At 40.1% G+C, this 16,819-nt stretch overlaps 1 protein-coding gene across 2 annotated transcripts in view; it reads right to left on the reverse strand.

Annotated features, from left to right (window-relative positions):
* Positions 1 to 16,819, reverse strand: part of ADAMTS9 (ADAM metallopeptidase with thrombospondin type 1 motif 9) — a 202,042-nt gene that overhangs the window by 5,422 nt on the left and 179,801 nt on the right. For both annotated transcript variants that reach the window (XM_070738165.1, XM_070738164.1), the window contains exons 32-38: positions 15,747 to 15,941; positions 9,556 to 9,688; positions 6,866 to 6,960; positions 6,384 to 6,478; positions 6,151 to 6,284; positions 4,319 to 4,410; positions 2,068 to 2,172 (exon numbers count right to left, since the gene is read on the reverse strand). In XM_070738165.1, the coding sequence (XP_070594266.1) occupies positions 2,068 to 2,172; positions 4,319 to 4,410; positions 6,151 to 6,284; positions 6,384 to 6,478; positions 6,866 to 6,960; positions 9,556 to 9,688; positions 15,747 to 15,941 (849 nt within the window). The remainder of the gene's footprint in view (positions 1 to 2,067; positions 2,173 to 4,318; positions 4,411 to 6,150; positions 6,285 to 6,383; positions 6,479 to 6,865; positions 6,961 to 9,555; positions 9,689 to 15,746; positions 15,942 to 16,819) is intronic.

The following is a 16,819-nucleotide window of genomic DNA, read 5'->3' on the forward strand; positions in this document are numbered from 1 at the left end:
GTATAGGTGGCCCAAATATGCCAACCGTTCTTCTGCTGGATTTGCCCTGCTTATTGCAGCAAATTGCTGATCACGGCAAGATTGACATTTGTGTAGATTCTCAAACTGCGGCTTTGCAGCAGGAGGTACGGTGTGTGTGTGACGGTAATGAGGAAAACCTGAAGAGGATTACACTTGTTCCTGTTCTGCCTGAATGCATTTCCTGACTTGCAGGACTGAGCTATAGAAAATGGACTATTCGGTCTAGTGATGGGAGGCACCAGGCTACAAATCAGGAGTGTATAAATTCTAGTCCCTCTTTAGGCATGAAAGCCAGCTGAGTGACTTTAGGTCGGTCCTTCTCACTTAGGCCTATCCACCTCACAAGGTTTTTGGGAAAAATAGGAAGGTGTATTAGGCGTGTTAGCTCCCTATTCATTCTTATTGTATGTTATATACAGGCACAGTCAGGAAATTATAGTACTATACAATTAATAATAATAATAATAATAATAATAATAATAATAATAATAATAATAATAATATTTTATTTATTTATTAGATTTGTATGCTGCCCCTGTCCAAATAATAATAATAATAATAATAATAATAATAATAATAATAATAATAATAATAATAATATTTATTATTCAGGGGACATTTGAAAACCATTGGAATTGACAAAATTTCCATCTGTCAATTGCAAAAGGCCGCTTTACTGGGATCGGCAAACATAATTCGCCGCTACATCACGCAGTTCTAGGTGCTTGGGAAGCACCCAACCGGTGACAAAACACGAAATCCAGCATAGTGATCTCGTTTGCTGTGTTGTACTGACATAATATATATATATATATATTTATTTTTATTTTTATTATTATTATTATTATTATTATTATTATTATTATTATTATTATTAATTAGATTTGTATGCCACCCCTCTCCGGAGACTTGGAGCAGCTCACAACAATTACAGCAATATAACAAATCCAATAATAAAAAGACATCTAAAAACCCATCATTAAAACCATACAACACAATCATACCATACATAAACTGGCGGCATAGGTGGGTCTTCAGTAACTTATGAAAGGCAAGGACTGTGGGGGCGGTTCTAATCTCCGGGGGGGGGGGAGTTGATTCCAGAGGGCTGGGGCCGCCACAGAGAAGGCACTTCCCCTGGGGCCTGCCAGACGACATTGTTTAGTCGATGGGACCCAGAGAAGGCCAACTCTGTGGGACCTGTGGGATTCGTGTGGCAGAAGATGGTTCCGAATCTATTCTGATCCGATGCCATGTAGGGCTTTATAGGTCATAACCAACACTTTGAATTGTGACCGGAAACTGATCGGCAGCCAGTGCAAGCCGCGGAGTGTTGACGAGATGTGGGCAAATCTAGGGAGCCCCAGTATAGCTCTCGCAACTGCATTCTGTATGATCTGAAGTTTCCGAACAGTCTTCAAAGGTAGCCCCATGTAGAGAGCGTTGCAGTAGTCGAACCTCAAGGTGATGAGGGCATGAGCGACTGTGAGCAATGACTCCCTGTCTAAATAGGGTCGCAACTGGTGCACCAGGCGAACCTGTGCAAACGCCTTCCTCACCACAGCCATTATTAGTATAGTATAAATAAGCCATACAGAATGGAGCAGCCTAACGCATTATATCTTTAGATTCATGGAGGATGAGGATACTTAGGCACTACAGACCCTGGGAAAGAATTTGTCCCCCCCCACCCCCGAGTTTAATAGCATTGTTAGAACAAGCACTGAACTGCCTACTGTGGAGGACTCAGACAATTAATTAAAGAAGTGTGTGCAATCACGAAGCTCAGTCTTTTTACTTTCACGGTTAAGCAAATCCACTAATTAATTGCAATAATACAGATCAAGTTGAATTTACTCCAATCTATGGTTTTAAATCCACCAATTACATACCATGCTTTGCAATTCTTGGGCTTTAGTTTTGACTTCAAGGGGCCACCCTTTTATACACACACACACACACACTAACACACATGTTTTGCTATTTACGAGAAGGAGCAGTGAGTTAGCATACGCAACACTTTGATTCAAAGTAAGTTTCGCTTACAGGAGATCTTATGATTTCAGAAACAGCATAATTTCCTTGTGAAAGCCACTTTGATGTCTGCATTACTGACAGGCCAGTTCCGGAGAGGTTGATGCTAAAGCGACCCTTGAAAAAAAAACACAAGAAAAGATGTGAATGAGATGGTACTGATTTTCTGAAATGATTACTAAATACCCCAAATGCATGCTCCTTTAAAAACAAAGAGGAAGGAAAGAAAAAGAAAGAAAATCTATTTGTGAACAATGTCGTTTTCTAGTGCTTTGGGTCCCCTGTGTAACAACAGACCACAGAGTCATTATTCTAACAAGATCTCCCTGGCACTGTTTTCAATTGTTCCAAGCCCTCGCAGCGATTAGCACATACTGTACAAATCACAGCAGGAATGAGATTAAGCATTTATTCTCATTTGCAGCAGCTTCGGAGCAAGGCTGCCTTGCTGTGGCCTGCCAGTTGAGGGCATTCTTGTCCTTCAAGTGATTCTTGTTGCTTTTTAAATCTTCTGAGAGTGGGAGGGACAGAGAGAGAGAGAGAAAGTGAGAGAGAAAGAAAGAGAGAAAGAGGGAGGGAGAGAGAGAGAAAGATGGAGGCAGGGAGGAGGCAGGAGAGAGAGAGAGAGAGAGAGAAAGAGGGAGAGAAAGAGGGAGGGAGGGAGAGAGAGAAAGTAAGAGAGAAAGAGAGAAAGAGGGAGGGAGAGAGAAAGATGGAGGCAGGGAGGGGGCAGGAGAGAGAGAGAAAGAGAGAGAGAGAAAGAGGGAGGGAGGGAGAGAGAGAAAGTAAGAGAGAAAGAGGGAAAGAGGGAGGGAGAGAGAGAGAAAGATGGAGGCAGGGAGGGGGCAGGAGAGAGAGAGAGAAAGTGAGAGAGAAATACAGAGAGAAAGAGGGAGGGAGGGAGAGAGAGAAAGTGAGAGAGAAAGAGAGAAAGAGGGAGGGAGAGAGAGAGAAAGAAAGAGAGAGAGAGAGAGAGAGGCGCAGTTTCCTACACTCGAACAGCTGTATTTTCTTACTCTTTTATCTAGATAGGACATTTGCCTGACATTTGCCAGGATTTTCTGTGGCCAAAACTAAGGCTCATTTGAACATATTGAACATGCAAATGCTAAAGGAGCCTTAGTTTAGCACTCAAAATATTCTGACAAGTCAACCATGCAAATGTCCTGTCTCCAAACATATTCTGAATTTAGTTTTGTAAATTAAAATAAATATCATAACACTTTATTTTCCCATCAATTGAAAGTTGAAAAGGCATCTCTCTTCCTCCGCCCCCCACCCTCTTAATCTTCATGGAGCAAATATTCATTTTACTGCATGAAGCACCGATGTTATGTTGGCTAAAACAGGACTCTAATTTATTTTTACTGTCATTTTATGCAATGCTCTTTAAAGGAAAAGTAAAGGTTTCCCCTGTCAGTTGAGGACTAGTCTAGCAGGCAGTGCTCATCTCTCTTTCTTAGCTAAGGGATGGTCATGTGGCTGGTATGACAATGCCAAGGTGCACGGAACGCTGTTAGCTTCCCACCAAAGTGGTACCTATTTATCTATTTGCATTTGCATGCTTTGGAACTGCTAGGTTGGCAGAAGCTGGGGCAAGTAATGGGAGTTCACTGCTTGAACTTTATATATTACCTTGATGACACAATCCTATCTTGTTACAGCTCAAGGATAACTGGCTCTCATGTGAAACCATTCACTTCTCAGATATTTAACAGGGCCCAGTCTTTGGTCCCCATTCATGATGGGAAGCAGAGATTTATCTTAATCTGCTGTCTCTCCCCCCCCACATATTTGAGATTCTTCAGTTATACAGAAATTTGTTGCACCAATTATACACAGTTTTTAAAAACAATAAAATATGATTTTGTTTCCTTAGCTTAAATTAGTTATGCATTTTAATCTGGTGATTGATAAAAATTAGTTCTCATTTATTTTATGAGTCTCTTTAAGAATTCTTTTGGATTAAACAGTGGACTACTTGAAAAGAAAACTGGTTTAAATGCAATAAAATATTAAATATAAGAAACATATTAAAGAATATTTGATCACCAGAATATTTGGATCACCAGGAGAACCCTTCAATTCAGAGGTACGAACTCTTTTATCAGTACAATGAAAAAAAACCCCCAGAATGTACAATATTTAAGAGATGTTAGAAAAGGAGTGACAGAAGAAGGCAATGTTGGTACATGATCGATTTGATTGGGAATAAATGACACAATGCTGGAATGTAACTAGGGCTCAAGTTCTAGAGAGATACCTGTGGACATTTGGCTGCACTGTAGCAATCCCCAGCAGTGGCAAAAGGAACAGGTCTCCCATCAAGTGTCTGTGCAAACTGTAAATCGGTAGCTGTGAAAAAAATATTTGGCAAGAATTGCAGAGGCAAAGGAGAAATTGAATGGTTGGGAAAAGAAAAAAAATGCAAATGTTTAATTTGGCTCTTGCAGAAAATAAAACACTTAACTTTATACATTTATTTTCTGACTCATCAGCAATCCTCCCTGATTTTTCACATAGATAATTAAATGAGAAATTTGGCACAAGGATTAAACTTGTGTAGGGAGATACTGAAAATGAGGAATAATTCTGTGAAAACCATTCAGCAATACAAGCAGTGTAAATATGCTTTTAATAATGCACTTACAAGTTTCCCTCTTCTTTGTTTATGTTTTCTAATATGGTGTTTCCCTGAAAATAAGACCCTGTCTTATTTTATTTTTTTTGAACTCTGAAATAAGCCCTTAGCTTTATTGCCAGGCACTCAAAAGCCCGATTGGGCTTATTATCAGGAGATGTCTTATTTTGGAGGAAACAGGGTAGGTCTAAAATTGTAGGATTGTTCTATAGCAGCAAATTTCCCCTGCTGTTTGTTTGAGGGATGGGCATAAAGTGTAAAAGTAGTCTTGTAGACCATAAAAGAATTGCAACTTATTTGGCCTATTTCATATGCCTCTTTAGGAGCTATTAGCTCAGGACAACGTCCAGCTAGTATACAAAAGCCAGCTCAAATATTGTTGTTAAATTGTGCAATCTGACTGCTCTTGGATACCCTTTCTGCTTTTTGATGGGACTTCAGTCAAAAGGGAATTCTGGTGAGAACCACCATGGTCCCAATACTGTGAGATGTCAATTCCAGAGAAATCAGGAGATCCAGGCACTTCATATGGGTGTCAGAATTTATTGCAAACTTAAGCTCTCTACAAGGATCTGAATCTCTAACGTTCAAAGCAATTTGATAGTAGATAAGAAATTCAAGGTGGGCTGGACTTAGATCTCATGTGGGCGAGAAGGAACATGTGACTGATGACGTGTCTGTCCCAGAGGTGGGTTTTAGCAGGTTCTGACCAGTTCTGAAGAACCGGTAGCAGAAATTTTGAGTAGTTCAGAGAACTGGTAAATACCACCTTTGATTGGCCTCACCGCTATCTGTCTCCTGAGTCCAGCTGATTGGGAGGAAATGGGGATTTTGCAGTATCCTTTCCCTAGAGTGGGGAGGGAATGCAGTCTCCTTCCTCTGCCTTGCCCACCAAGCCACGCCCACAGAACTGGTTGTAAAAAAAAATTGAAACCCACCACTGGTCTGTCCCCTCCCTCAGGCTCAACCTGGCCAACTCCTACACTAATTTCCCAATGAGAAATGGGATTACATAAAGTAGAATTTTCCTGACAATGGTTAAGATTATAATGTCACATTGAGTTTAGCTGAGGCAAGACAGGGAAAAGAACATTCTCAGAGAACTAAGTTTAATGTGCAGCAAGGTAAAATATTTCATTTTTAAGCACTGTTGAAGAAGATAAGGCCAGGGTTGGGCTGCTGCTTGGACTGGGGTGGGTGGGTGAATGCAGTGGGATAGCGAAAATGGAGCTCCACCCCAGAGCACCCAATTTGCACTGAAAGATGTTGAAAGAAAATGCAGGGTGTCTTGCATAAGCCACGCCCACAGTGTGGTGGCAAAATTTTTGGTAGCCCTTCACTGGATACGGTAATATTAAAGTCAGGAAATATCAGGTGGTCTCTTTTAGAATAGTAATTCCAGCAATTTCAACAAAGAAAAACAAGTTGAGAAACAAAATATCACTATTACTCACTTATTATCTGCATAGCATTCAGGTCCAGCCTTACTTTGCTGAAGGCAGAAAACCCAGCTGCTGTGTAGTCTTTCCTACACTGACAATCCTCTCTTCGGCTTCCATTGTATGGACATTCAGTTGGGTTATGTAACCTGAATCAAAAGAAAGCCCCTTTTCTGTTTACTGCAAGAAAAATTATACAAGGTAGCGAGACATAATAAAAAAAATACAGAATGGCTGCCTTTTCTTACCTGTAGCTGTAGACTTCTGAGAAATTCTCTGCATCACCATTTACCAAAGTGATGTATTCTTTAGGGCTATCAGAGTCCATGCTGGCACAATATATCTGGGGGGAAAGGAGCCATAATTTTATACAATAATTCAGACTGATGATGAGGGCAAAGGGCATAAATAAGAAGAGGGTATAGAATTATGATTTTTTTTTTGAAAAAAAAAATCACAATGTAAATGTAATTGAATCTCAAAGGGCCAGTTTCTCCTCTTCTTTCCACATTGTTCTAACAATCTTTTCCCTCTCAAAATGAGAGCTGAAACAGGAAATTTTGTTCATGATAATACCTATTCACTAATTCAGTGAAAAACAAATGCCTATACTCCAACACGAAAACAGAAATAGGCAGAAGAATCTGTAGTTGTTTGAACCTAAATATTTTTTTCCTGTCCTATAAACAGTACTCCCCCTCAAAAAAAACCAAAGGTGTTTGAGTCATACCTTTAAAAGTCTTCCTTTAACCTTCAGAAAATATTCACCATCCTCAGTACTGACTTTGAATCTTTTTGCTTCTTTGCAGCTTGTTGGTAGTTCACCTAAAATAAAGAAAAGGAAGATGAGGTTCTAATTAGCAAAATATGAAACAGTCAAAATAAAGCAATGTGAATTTCTAACAGCTGATCAATGGATTATTACTGTGAACATTTCAAGATATATGAAATGTTTTCAGTTATTTAATCGAAGAGAAAGACCTAGGAAATACATGAAGCAGGGACCCGCCCCCCGCCAAACCTGTAGTGATGTTATAAAATTTGTAAGAGATAAGATTTTTTGGGGGGAAAGGGGGATGAATCAGAGCCAGACTTCCAATGCCAATGTAACCTATGGCATTTTGCTCACATAGCCATCTAAGGCAAGGGTTGCCAACCTTGGCAACTATAAACCTGGTGGATCACAACTCCCAGAATTTTCCAGGCAGCTTTGCCAGCTGAGGTATTCTGGAAGTTGAAGTCTGGCAGGCTGTTGTGCAAGTTGTGAAGGTTAGAAACCCCTGGTTATCACTGGTTGCTCTTCATTTAACTTGATATCAGGCCTGGTCTATCATCTAATAAAACTTATGAAAAGAAATCAGGTAAATTTAGGTATAGAAAAGGTTAAAGTTTTCTTAGACTAGGCCTTAGACTTTTCTTAGACTTAGCCACCCTGAGTCTTCAGAGAAGGGCAGCATACAAATCTAATTAATAACAACAACAACAACAACAACAACAACAATAATAATAATTAGTGATGGGCGAACCGAACCCGCACAATTCAGGTCCGTACCAAATTTTGTGGTGTTCGGTATGCTGAACACGAAATTTTTTGAAACTTCGGGCAAAGTTTGGGGTTGCGTTCAGTGTTCGGATCACCTTGGCGTCCTTAGCAACCTGCCGGTGACATCAAGGCTTCACCCCCAGAATCTCTTCGTGGGACGGATTACCCAGCTTCTTCAAAGGGAGGTCTTCACGTAAAAATAAACATTGTTATTTTTACGAAAAAGGATGCCGCAGCGGTGCTGCAAGCAAAGGGCGGTCCTTTCACATAAAAATAAAAATGTTTATTTTTACATGAAAGGACCATCCTTTGCTTGCAGCGCTGCTGTGGTGTCCTTTTTCGTAAAAATAACAATTTATTTTTACATGAAGACCTCCCTTTGAAGGAGCTGGGAATCCCCCCCATGAAGAGATTCTGTGGGCGGAGCCTTGACGTCACTGGCAGGTTGCTAAGGACACCAAGGTGATCACTTCCTGGATTCCATGGAATCCAGGAAGTGATCACCTTGGCATCCTTAGCAACCTGCCAGTATACGTGACGTCAAAACTCCGCCCCCGGAATCTCTTGGTCGGATTCCCCGTTCGGGTTCAGCCGAATTTTGCGTAAAGTTCATCCGAACTTGCCGAACCCGAGCACCGTTGGGTTCGCCCATCACTAATAATAATAATAATAATAATAATAATAATAATAATAATAATATAACATACTTGAAGATGATTGCTGCAGTTCATTTCTTGGAAGAAAACAGGTTCCCCCCCCCCAAAAATGTCATTTTTATTGCAGTGAAAGATCTCATAGGATTTCCACCTCCCACCCCCAGCATTTAGGTGCTAGGAATCTTTATTTGTGCCTTACATTCATTTCCCTCCCTCTTTTCCTCCTTTGTGCATTCAAGACTGCACATAAGATGGTCTCTCAAGTACTGAGCCCCATGCATTGTCATGAAATCAAGCACATTCGCTTCTTTTCCTGTTGCTGCCTTACTGGCTTAGAAAATGCCTCAGGGCATTTTTTACAACACACCACATAAGTAATGCCAAAGCTTCAGATCACTTGAGGGTTTTTCAAACCAGAGTTCCCAAATTCTTAAGAGACATTGCATGAGCGTGGAAAGGGGCTGGTGTTTTTCCCCTCTAAAGGAGTGTTTTCAACCTTGGCAACTTTAAGTGGCATGGACTTCAACTCCCAGAATTCCCCAGCCAGCAATGTTTAATTTAATTTGAGTGAAAAAGTATGGGATATGATATTAAAATGCGCAGATCTAGATCTATAGTTGTAACTCTACTTAAGAATGTAATTCGTTCCGTGACCAGGTTCTTAAGTAGAAATGTTTGTAAGAAGAGGCAATTTTTCCCATAGGAATCAATGTAAAAGCAAATAATGCGTGCAAACCCATTAGGAAAGAAATAAAAGCTCGGAATTTGGGTGGGAGGAGGAGGAGGAGGAAGAAGAGGAGGAAGACAGTTGCTGCCCAGAGTGAAGGGGGCATTTATTTTCTCTGGGCGCTGGCAGAGGTTTATTCCCTGTCCAAACACCCAGAGAAAGGAAAATGCTTCGTTCACTCTGGACTGCCAAAACCCCCTTAAATGCCACTGAAAGGCTCCTCTGGCAGCCCAGAAAAGCCTGAGATGGCCGGGATTAAAGGGGGAATGACAGGAAACTGGCCGGGCCTTCGTGCCGCTCTCAAATTTCCTGGGAAATTTTTCCAGGCTCGGGTTCTTAAGTAGAAAATGGTTCTTAAGAAGACGCAAAAAAATCTTGAACACCCGGTTCTTATCTAGAAAAGTTCTTAGGTAGAGGTGTTCTTAAGTAGAGGTACCACTGTAGTAGCACAGGATTTTCAAGGGAAACTGAAACTCATTTCCAAAGACCCTTACAATTATGGATGTTGTGGCAGGGCCTCCTTTCCTCAGGTTTTAAATCTTCAAGGCACAAGGTACTTGCTTGGTCATTATTTGTGAGGCACTGAACCGACCGATGCATCACTCCAATTCCACAAGTCACTGAACACTGGAAAAAGAAGGAAACCAAATTCAGAACCTTTCCTAATACCTATAACTTTCTAGTGAGTTATGGGCAGAAGGAAAGAATGAAAACTTAACTGGCTAACAAAACCAAAGCTTAATTAAAAGACTGAATTTTTTAAAAAGTAAATGTTTGCACATCTTTATCCTCTTGGCTCTTCTGAATTCTACAAATGCTTTATTGCATATTTAGTACAGCTGTGTACTAATACAGTGAAAATTAAGATGCTCTTTAAAAACACAAAATATTAGGAACTGTGCACAGTGAGAGCTAGAAGCCTACAGAGGCTTAAATAGCAGAACAATTTTTAAAAGTAGAAGAAACGGTGGGAGGAAACTTTTTCACACAGTATGCAGTTTTTAACCAGTGCTATAAACAGCAATTTGCCATCTAACTAACTCTTTCTCTCACACATACACAGATTTTCTTGCTGGCAGGCATATTATCACAGCTATTTATGACCGGATATAGTAATATACCAGCTGAAAAAAGGACACACTGAAGGAAAACCAATTAATTGTTCAAAATATCATTGATCTTTCTGCAATAAAACTCTTTGGTACGGTGCAGATCAAAGATGGACCAATTAAGGAGAAGTAGCAGGATAAACTGCAGGATAAATTGCAGACTGCACCAGCTGTTTGCAGTTATTTAGAGAAATTATTTTCAGAACAACAAACAAATGCAGATGGATACATATACAGTTACTGAGTGAACAAGCTTAAGAGGAGGTACAATTTTTAGCACAAATTAGAAACTACATTGTGCCTAATTTAAGGGGACATTCAAAAGGTTTGGAGAGCACATCTAAGTCATCTTTGGGTGAGCAGGGGATTATCTATAACTGTGGAACAGATACGTGGGTCCCAACATTGGGTGAGACAAAAGATGCAAAACGGGTGGCACTGGCACATGGCAAGAATAGAATACAGTGGTAGCTCTACTTACAAACTTAATTCGTTCCATGACCAGGTTCTTAAGTAGAAAAGTTTGAAAGAAGAAGCAATTTTTCCCATAGGATTCAATGTAAAAGCAAATAATGTGTGCGATTGGGGAAACCACACAGAGGGTGGAGGCCCTGTTTCCTCCCAGGAAATTCCTAGAGAGGCCTCATGGAGGCCTCTCCCCACCCTGTTTCCTCCCAGGAGATTCCTAGAGAGGCCCCACAGAGGCTTCTCCCTGCCTTTTCCAGTTACAGTTTTGGAGTCTTGGGTTTATAAGTGGAAAATGGTTCTTGAGAAGAGGCAAAAAAATCTTGAACATCCGGTTCTTATCTAGAAAAGTTCGTAAGTAGAGGCGTTTGTAGGTAGAGATACCACTGTATTATATTTTCTTTCCAAGGTATTTTGGAGACAAAATGTTTGCCTTTTTAAAACCATGCTAAACCACTTTAAGCTTTATATTGTGACCTATAAAGCCCTTCATGGCATCGGACCAGAATATCTCCGGGACCGCCTTCTGCCGCATGAATCCCAGCGACCGGTTAGGTCCCACAGAGTTGGCCTTCTCTGGGTCCCGTCGACTAAACAATGTCGTTTGGTGGGACCCAGGGGAAGAGCCTTCTCTGTAGCGGCCCCGACCCTCTGGAACCAGCTCCCCCCGGAGATTAGAACTGCCCCCACCCTCCTTGCCTTTCACAAACTCCTTAAAACCCATCTCTGCCGTCAAGCATGGGGGAATTGAAACATCTGCCCCGGGCCTATACAGTTTATGCATGGTATGGTTGTTTGCATGTTTGCTTTTAATAATGGGTTTTTTAGTGTTTTTTAAATTCTTAGATTTGTTGTACATTGTACATTGTTTTATTGTTGCTGTGAGCCGCCCCGAGTCTATGGAGAGGGGCGGCATACAAATCTAATAGATAGATAGATAGATAGATAGATAGATAGATAGATAGATAGATAGATAGATAGATAGATAGATAGATAATTGTTTCCAGCCTCAAAAATAGAAAAATATACACTGTATATGAATTTGCTGAGTTTTCTCTAATGGAAGTCCTTGCTCTGAACCACAATTCTATTACTAGGGCACTAATAACTATTGAAAAGAAATATAAGCAACACTTTACCAGAACTGACTATTCCAGTTGTTTCCTATGAAGGACTAATTTCTCTTTTAGCAAAGATCTACAGCCACAACAACAAGCTTTGTACCGTAAAATGAATGAAGCCAAGTGAAAATCCATCTAACAAATATGAAATTTACTTGAAGAGCTGTCAGAAAGGCTCTTTTCTAAAGTTCAAATGGATTGGATTTTATTTCTGTATCCAAGCAATACAAACAATTGGTCACAGCAAGAGGAGAGCCTTCTGAACTCCAAACAAATGCCAGACTTTTCAGTTGTGTAGGAATGGTGTTAAAAGGAAAGAAAGATCTGTATGTGACCTTGTAAATGGAATTTAGGTTTTTCAGTAGCAAAATTCCATATCTCCTAGCAACAAAGGACCACACAATCTGACCACCTTGGTTTGAGCATGCTTCGGTCAACACTTACTTATTTAGTGTTGGCCTGCCTAGCTTTCTTTCTTCATTTGCTCAACCGCCTAGAGTTCGTATTGCTTTTCCTTATGCATGAGGAGAAACAATGATTGGCAGTGGGAAGATAAGCTAGGTAAGGAAAAATGAATTCTCTTTGAAGCCAGAATTGAATCTGGAACACATTTTCTATCGTTTGTCACTACTTTGCATTCATGTTAACTGGTTGACTGATCACTTTATTTTAGTTTATTTAATTATTTTATTTTTTTTGTTTTACTTCTCTAAGCCACTAACATTTGTATCCGCTGAGATATTATTGTTTATATTATTTTATTACTATTACTAGTTTTCTCATTATTCCTATCTCCTCCCACCCATCTCCTCCCACTTATGACTTTATAACTGCAACTTGTTGCTTGTATCCTTAAGATTTTCTATTAATATTGATTCTTTCCTCATTGCTTATTTGACCCCTTTGACACCCATTAAATGTTGTACCTCATGATTCTTGACAAAGGTATCTTTTCTTTTATGTACACTGAGAGCATATGTACCAAAGACAAATTTCTTGTTGTCCAATCACACTTGGACAATAAAGAATTCTACTCTACTCTGCTCTAATCTACTCTATCCATTTTATATGCATTAAAAGTGTAAGTTCTGTCCATTCATTGTAGGTAGGGATAATTAAATCAGGATAGGCAACCTCTGAAGGGTGAAAAGGTGTATTTCGCGTAGGCCATTTTCTAAAACATAAATGGGCCCTGTTGTATGAAGGTGGCACTGTGGATATTGCCTATCTGGACGTCAGCAAAGCCTTTGATACAGTTCCACATAAAGAGCTGATAGATAAGTTAGTGAAGATTGGGCTTAATCCCTGGATAGTTCAGTGGATTTGCAGTTGGCTGAAGCGTAGATATCAGAGGGTTGTTGTTAATGGTGAGTATTCTGAGCAGAGACTGGTTACAAGCAGTGTGCCACAACGGTCTGTTCTTGGTCCTATTCTTTTTAATATCTTTGTGAATGACATAGGGGAAGGTTTGCTAGGGAAGATTTGCCTATTTGCCGATAACTCTAAAGTGTGCAATAGGGTTGATATTCCTGGAGGTGTCTGTAATATGGCAAATGATTTAGCTTCACTAGATAAGTGGTCAAAGCAATGGAAACTGCAGTTTAATGTTTCCAAATGTAAAATAATGCACTTGGGCAAAAGGAATCCTCAATTTGAGTATTGTATTGGCAGTTCTGTTCTTGCAAAACTTCAGAAGAGAAGGATTTAGGGGTAGTGGTTTCTGACAGTCTCAAAATGGGTGAACAGTGCAGTCAGGCAGTAGGGAAAGCAAATAGAATGCTTGGCTGCATAGCTAGAGGTATAACAAGCAGGAAGAGGGAGATTGTGATCCCGCTGTATAGAGCGTTGGTGAGACCACATTTGGAATACTGTGTTCAGTTCTGGAGACCACACCTACAAAAAGATATTGATAAAATTGAACGGGTCCAAGGTGGGCTACAAAAATGGTGGAAGGTCTTAAGCATAAAACGTATCAGGAAAGATTTAATGAACTCAATCTGTATAGCCTGGAGGAGAGAAGGGAAATGGGGGGGACATGATAGAAACATTTAAATATGCTAAAGGGTTAAATAAGGTTCAGGAGAGAAACGTTTTTAATAGGAAAATGAACACAAGAACAAAGGGGCACAATCTGAGGTTAGTTGGGGGAAAGATTAGAAGTAACGTGAGAAAATATTATTTTACTGAAAGAGTAGTAGATGCTTGGAACAAACTTCCAGCAGATGTGATTGGTAAATCCACAGTAACTGAATTTAAACATGCCTGGGATAAACATATATTCATCCTAAGATAAAATATAGGAAGGGCAGACTAGATGGACCATGAGGTCTTTTTCTGCCGTCAATCTTCTATGTCTCTAGGTAAAATGAGGTGAGTGGGCCCAAACCAGGAACTAAAATTCATTAAATACAATTAATGCATTTGTATTTAATAAGTGTTCTCTTTAGCACGTTGAATGTACAACTCAATAGCAACTCTACATGAAACTGGTAGCATAATTAGTATACTGATGGTGCTCAATTGTATGTTTGTACCCTGGGTTGCTATAAAGGTTCTTTTTGGGTATGTGGAGCTGGATGGGAAAGGTCAGGTTTTGTCTTACTCCTAACAAGTCCAAATGGTTGTAGGTTTTATAGAATCCCAGAATCTGGAGGTGTGTCCACCTTTGACTCTAGTTAGGGTGGCAGACAGAGTTGGTACACAATTTGCAAATCCTCTTGGACTTGCAGTTCTTGACTGAGAAGGTGGCAGCTATGGCTGTGAAGGTTTTTGTGCACATCGTTTTAGCGCACAACTTGTGGCCCTTCTTGCCAGGAGAGGCTATGCTCATGGTCACTTATGCTTTGTTCATCTTCCAGTTAGACTGGTGCAATGTGATCTGCATGGATCTCTACATGCAGTTAGTGGCAAGGGATCTATAGTGTGCCCCAGTACATGCATAACCCAGTTCACCCTTGTAGCAACACTGCTTTTCAAACTGTTCTGGCTCAGAGTAAACTTTGGGGCATTAATTCAAAGGGCTGTAAAGCCCTACATGTCATAGTGCTAGGTTGTTTGAAACACTACCTAGTATTTCTAGGTAGTATTTCTGCTCATTCCCCATAATCTGGCAGGTTAGATATGCTCTGGGTCCTTCTGCCATCTAGCAGGATCCAGGAGACGTTCTTCCCTATTGGGGCACCTATGGAAAAATTTCCTCCCAAGACAATTGAGTTAACTAACCCTGTTAATCTTTTGTAGGGCTTCAAAGATCTGGGTTTCCTGCTCTGCTTAAATTAATTTCTGATAGTTCACTAGAAGCAGGGACAGGTTTCTCTTACCTTTCCTACCGGTGTGCATCACGATGTTTCGCGTGCACACGCTCGCACGTTCATCCCTTTGTGTGATTTTACTTCCGTGCATTCTCAGAGAGACAATTTTACTTCCGTGCATTCTCAGAGAGCCGAAAAATCGCAAAATAATTACAAAAAAAGAGATGGCAGTGTGCACAGACCAGCAAAGACAGCACTAGAGCTGTCATGTCAAAACTGCATCATTGGTGGGCTTCTACCGGAGCACACACACTGGACCGCAGCAATAGGAACCCACCTCTGAATAGAAGCCTTGGTCACACTGTACTACTTGTGTATGTCTAACTATTATATTTTTCTGTTACATATATTTAAGTAGTCCTTTCTAAAAGATTTTATGCTATATTCTGGTTCCTTTTAGCCCAAAATCAAAACCACTATGTTGAGAAGGACAATCACATCAATCAATCAATCAATCAATCAATAGGAATCAATCAATCAATAAGAGTTGTCTTTGGCATGCAGCACATGGCTCTTGGGCATGAGTTTACATAACCATAGAACAGACAAAAGATTAATTCATGAAGTAACACACAGTAATCCATGAAAGAGAGGAAAGAGGACATCTAGTTTCTTTAAGGTCAGTTGGGCTATGTAGTAATATAAATCATAAATAATAACAAAAAAATTAGAAACATACACTTCCCCAATTTCCAACTCTCCACGATGCCAAAACAGGGCACTCGCCTAGATAGCATGGCTGCACATTTAGTGGTGGTGTGCCTGGACAGTGGACAGTGTTCTGATAACCGTATTCATAGTGATCTTTCCCTGTATAAATTTCACTGCAGGAAACCAGCCTTTGCTTGTAGCCTTTACCACAAGTCACAGAGCACTGAAAAATACAAAGCAGAAGAAAAACATACTTTTTGACAAAAGTCACAAAATAAGCATTTGACAAAGTATAAAATGAACTATTCAGTGGCCTATGAAGTGTATCGAGTCAAATGTGAATTGCTACTATTTCCAGCTTGGATACTTTCCAGATATTTTGAGTTAAATTCCATCAGTATATTTCTTTGTTGGTCCTGGGGCTTGGTTCCTCAGCTGGCAGGTTTATTGACTTAACTTCTGGGGAAGTTAAACTTCCTAGGTAGGTCCAATTTTGGGTGGGAAGTGATTTATACGTGTCACCTTGGAAGCATGGAACTTGGTAATGAACCTGTGAGCATGAATATCCTTGGCACTTTCCCCATAATGTTTCTACAGGATCACATGCTTTCCAGGAAGTGAGGCAATCCACAAGAGATAGTTGACAATACAAGATGAATACTTTACTTTGTATTTATCCTTTCTGTCAAACTAACAGCAGTGGTCATGGAGGAATTGAAAATTTTATATGGCCAGGAAGCTAAAGTACTAGAAAACAGAAGAACGTAGGATGAATGTGAAGTGAAAGAAGAAGCTGGAGGCTAAATGTGATGGATTATTTCAATCCTTCCTTTTAATCCTTTGAGTACCTGTTTCAATTGCTCTGCCAAATTGGAGGGGGGGGGGGGCTTGAAGGAAAACAGCCACAGTATCTTTTTAATTTTATGAAAACAGGGCTGAATCTCCTCAAAGCCCTGCTGGTTGACTCTGTATGATTGATAGTCTATATCCTTTTAACTATCTACTTGCTGCAAAGCCCATATATAATTTGTGAATACATACTTTGGTGACTTAGTTTAAAGGAACAGATACAGTACTTATCTGTATCTGTATCTATAATTT

This window comes from Erythrolamprus reginae, chromosome 2, assembly GCF_031021105.1.
Source record: "Erythrolamprus reginae isolate rEryReg1 chromosome 2, rEryReg1.hap1, whole genome shotgun sequence".
Lineage (NCBI taxonomy): Eukaryota > Metazoa > Chordata > Lepidosauria > Squamata > Dipsadidae > Erythrolamprus > Erythrolamprus reginae.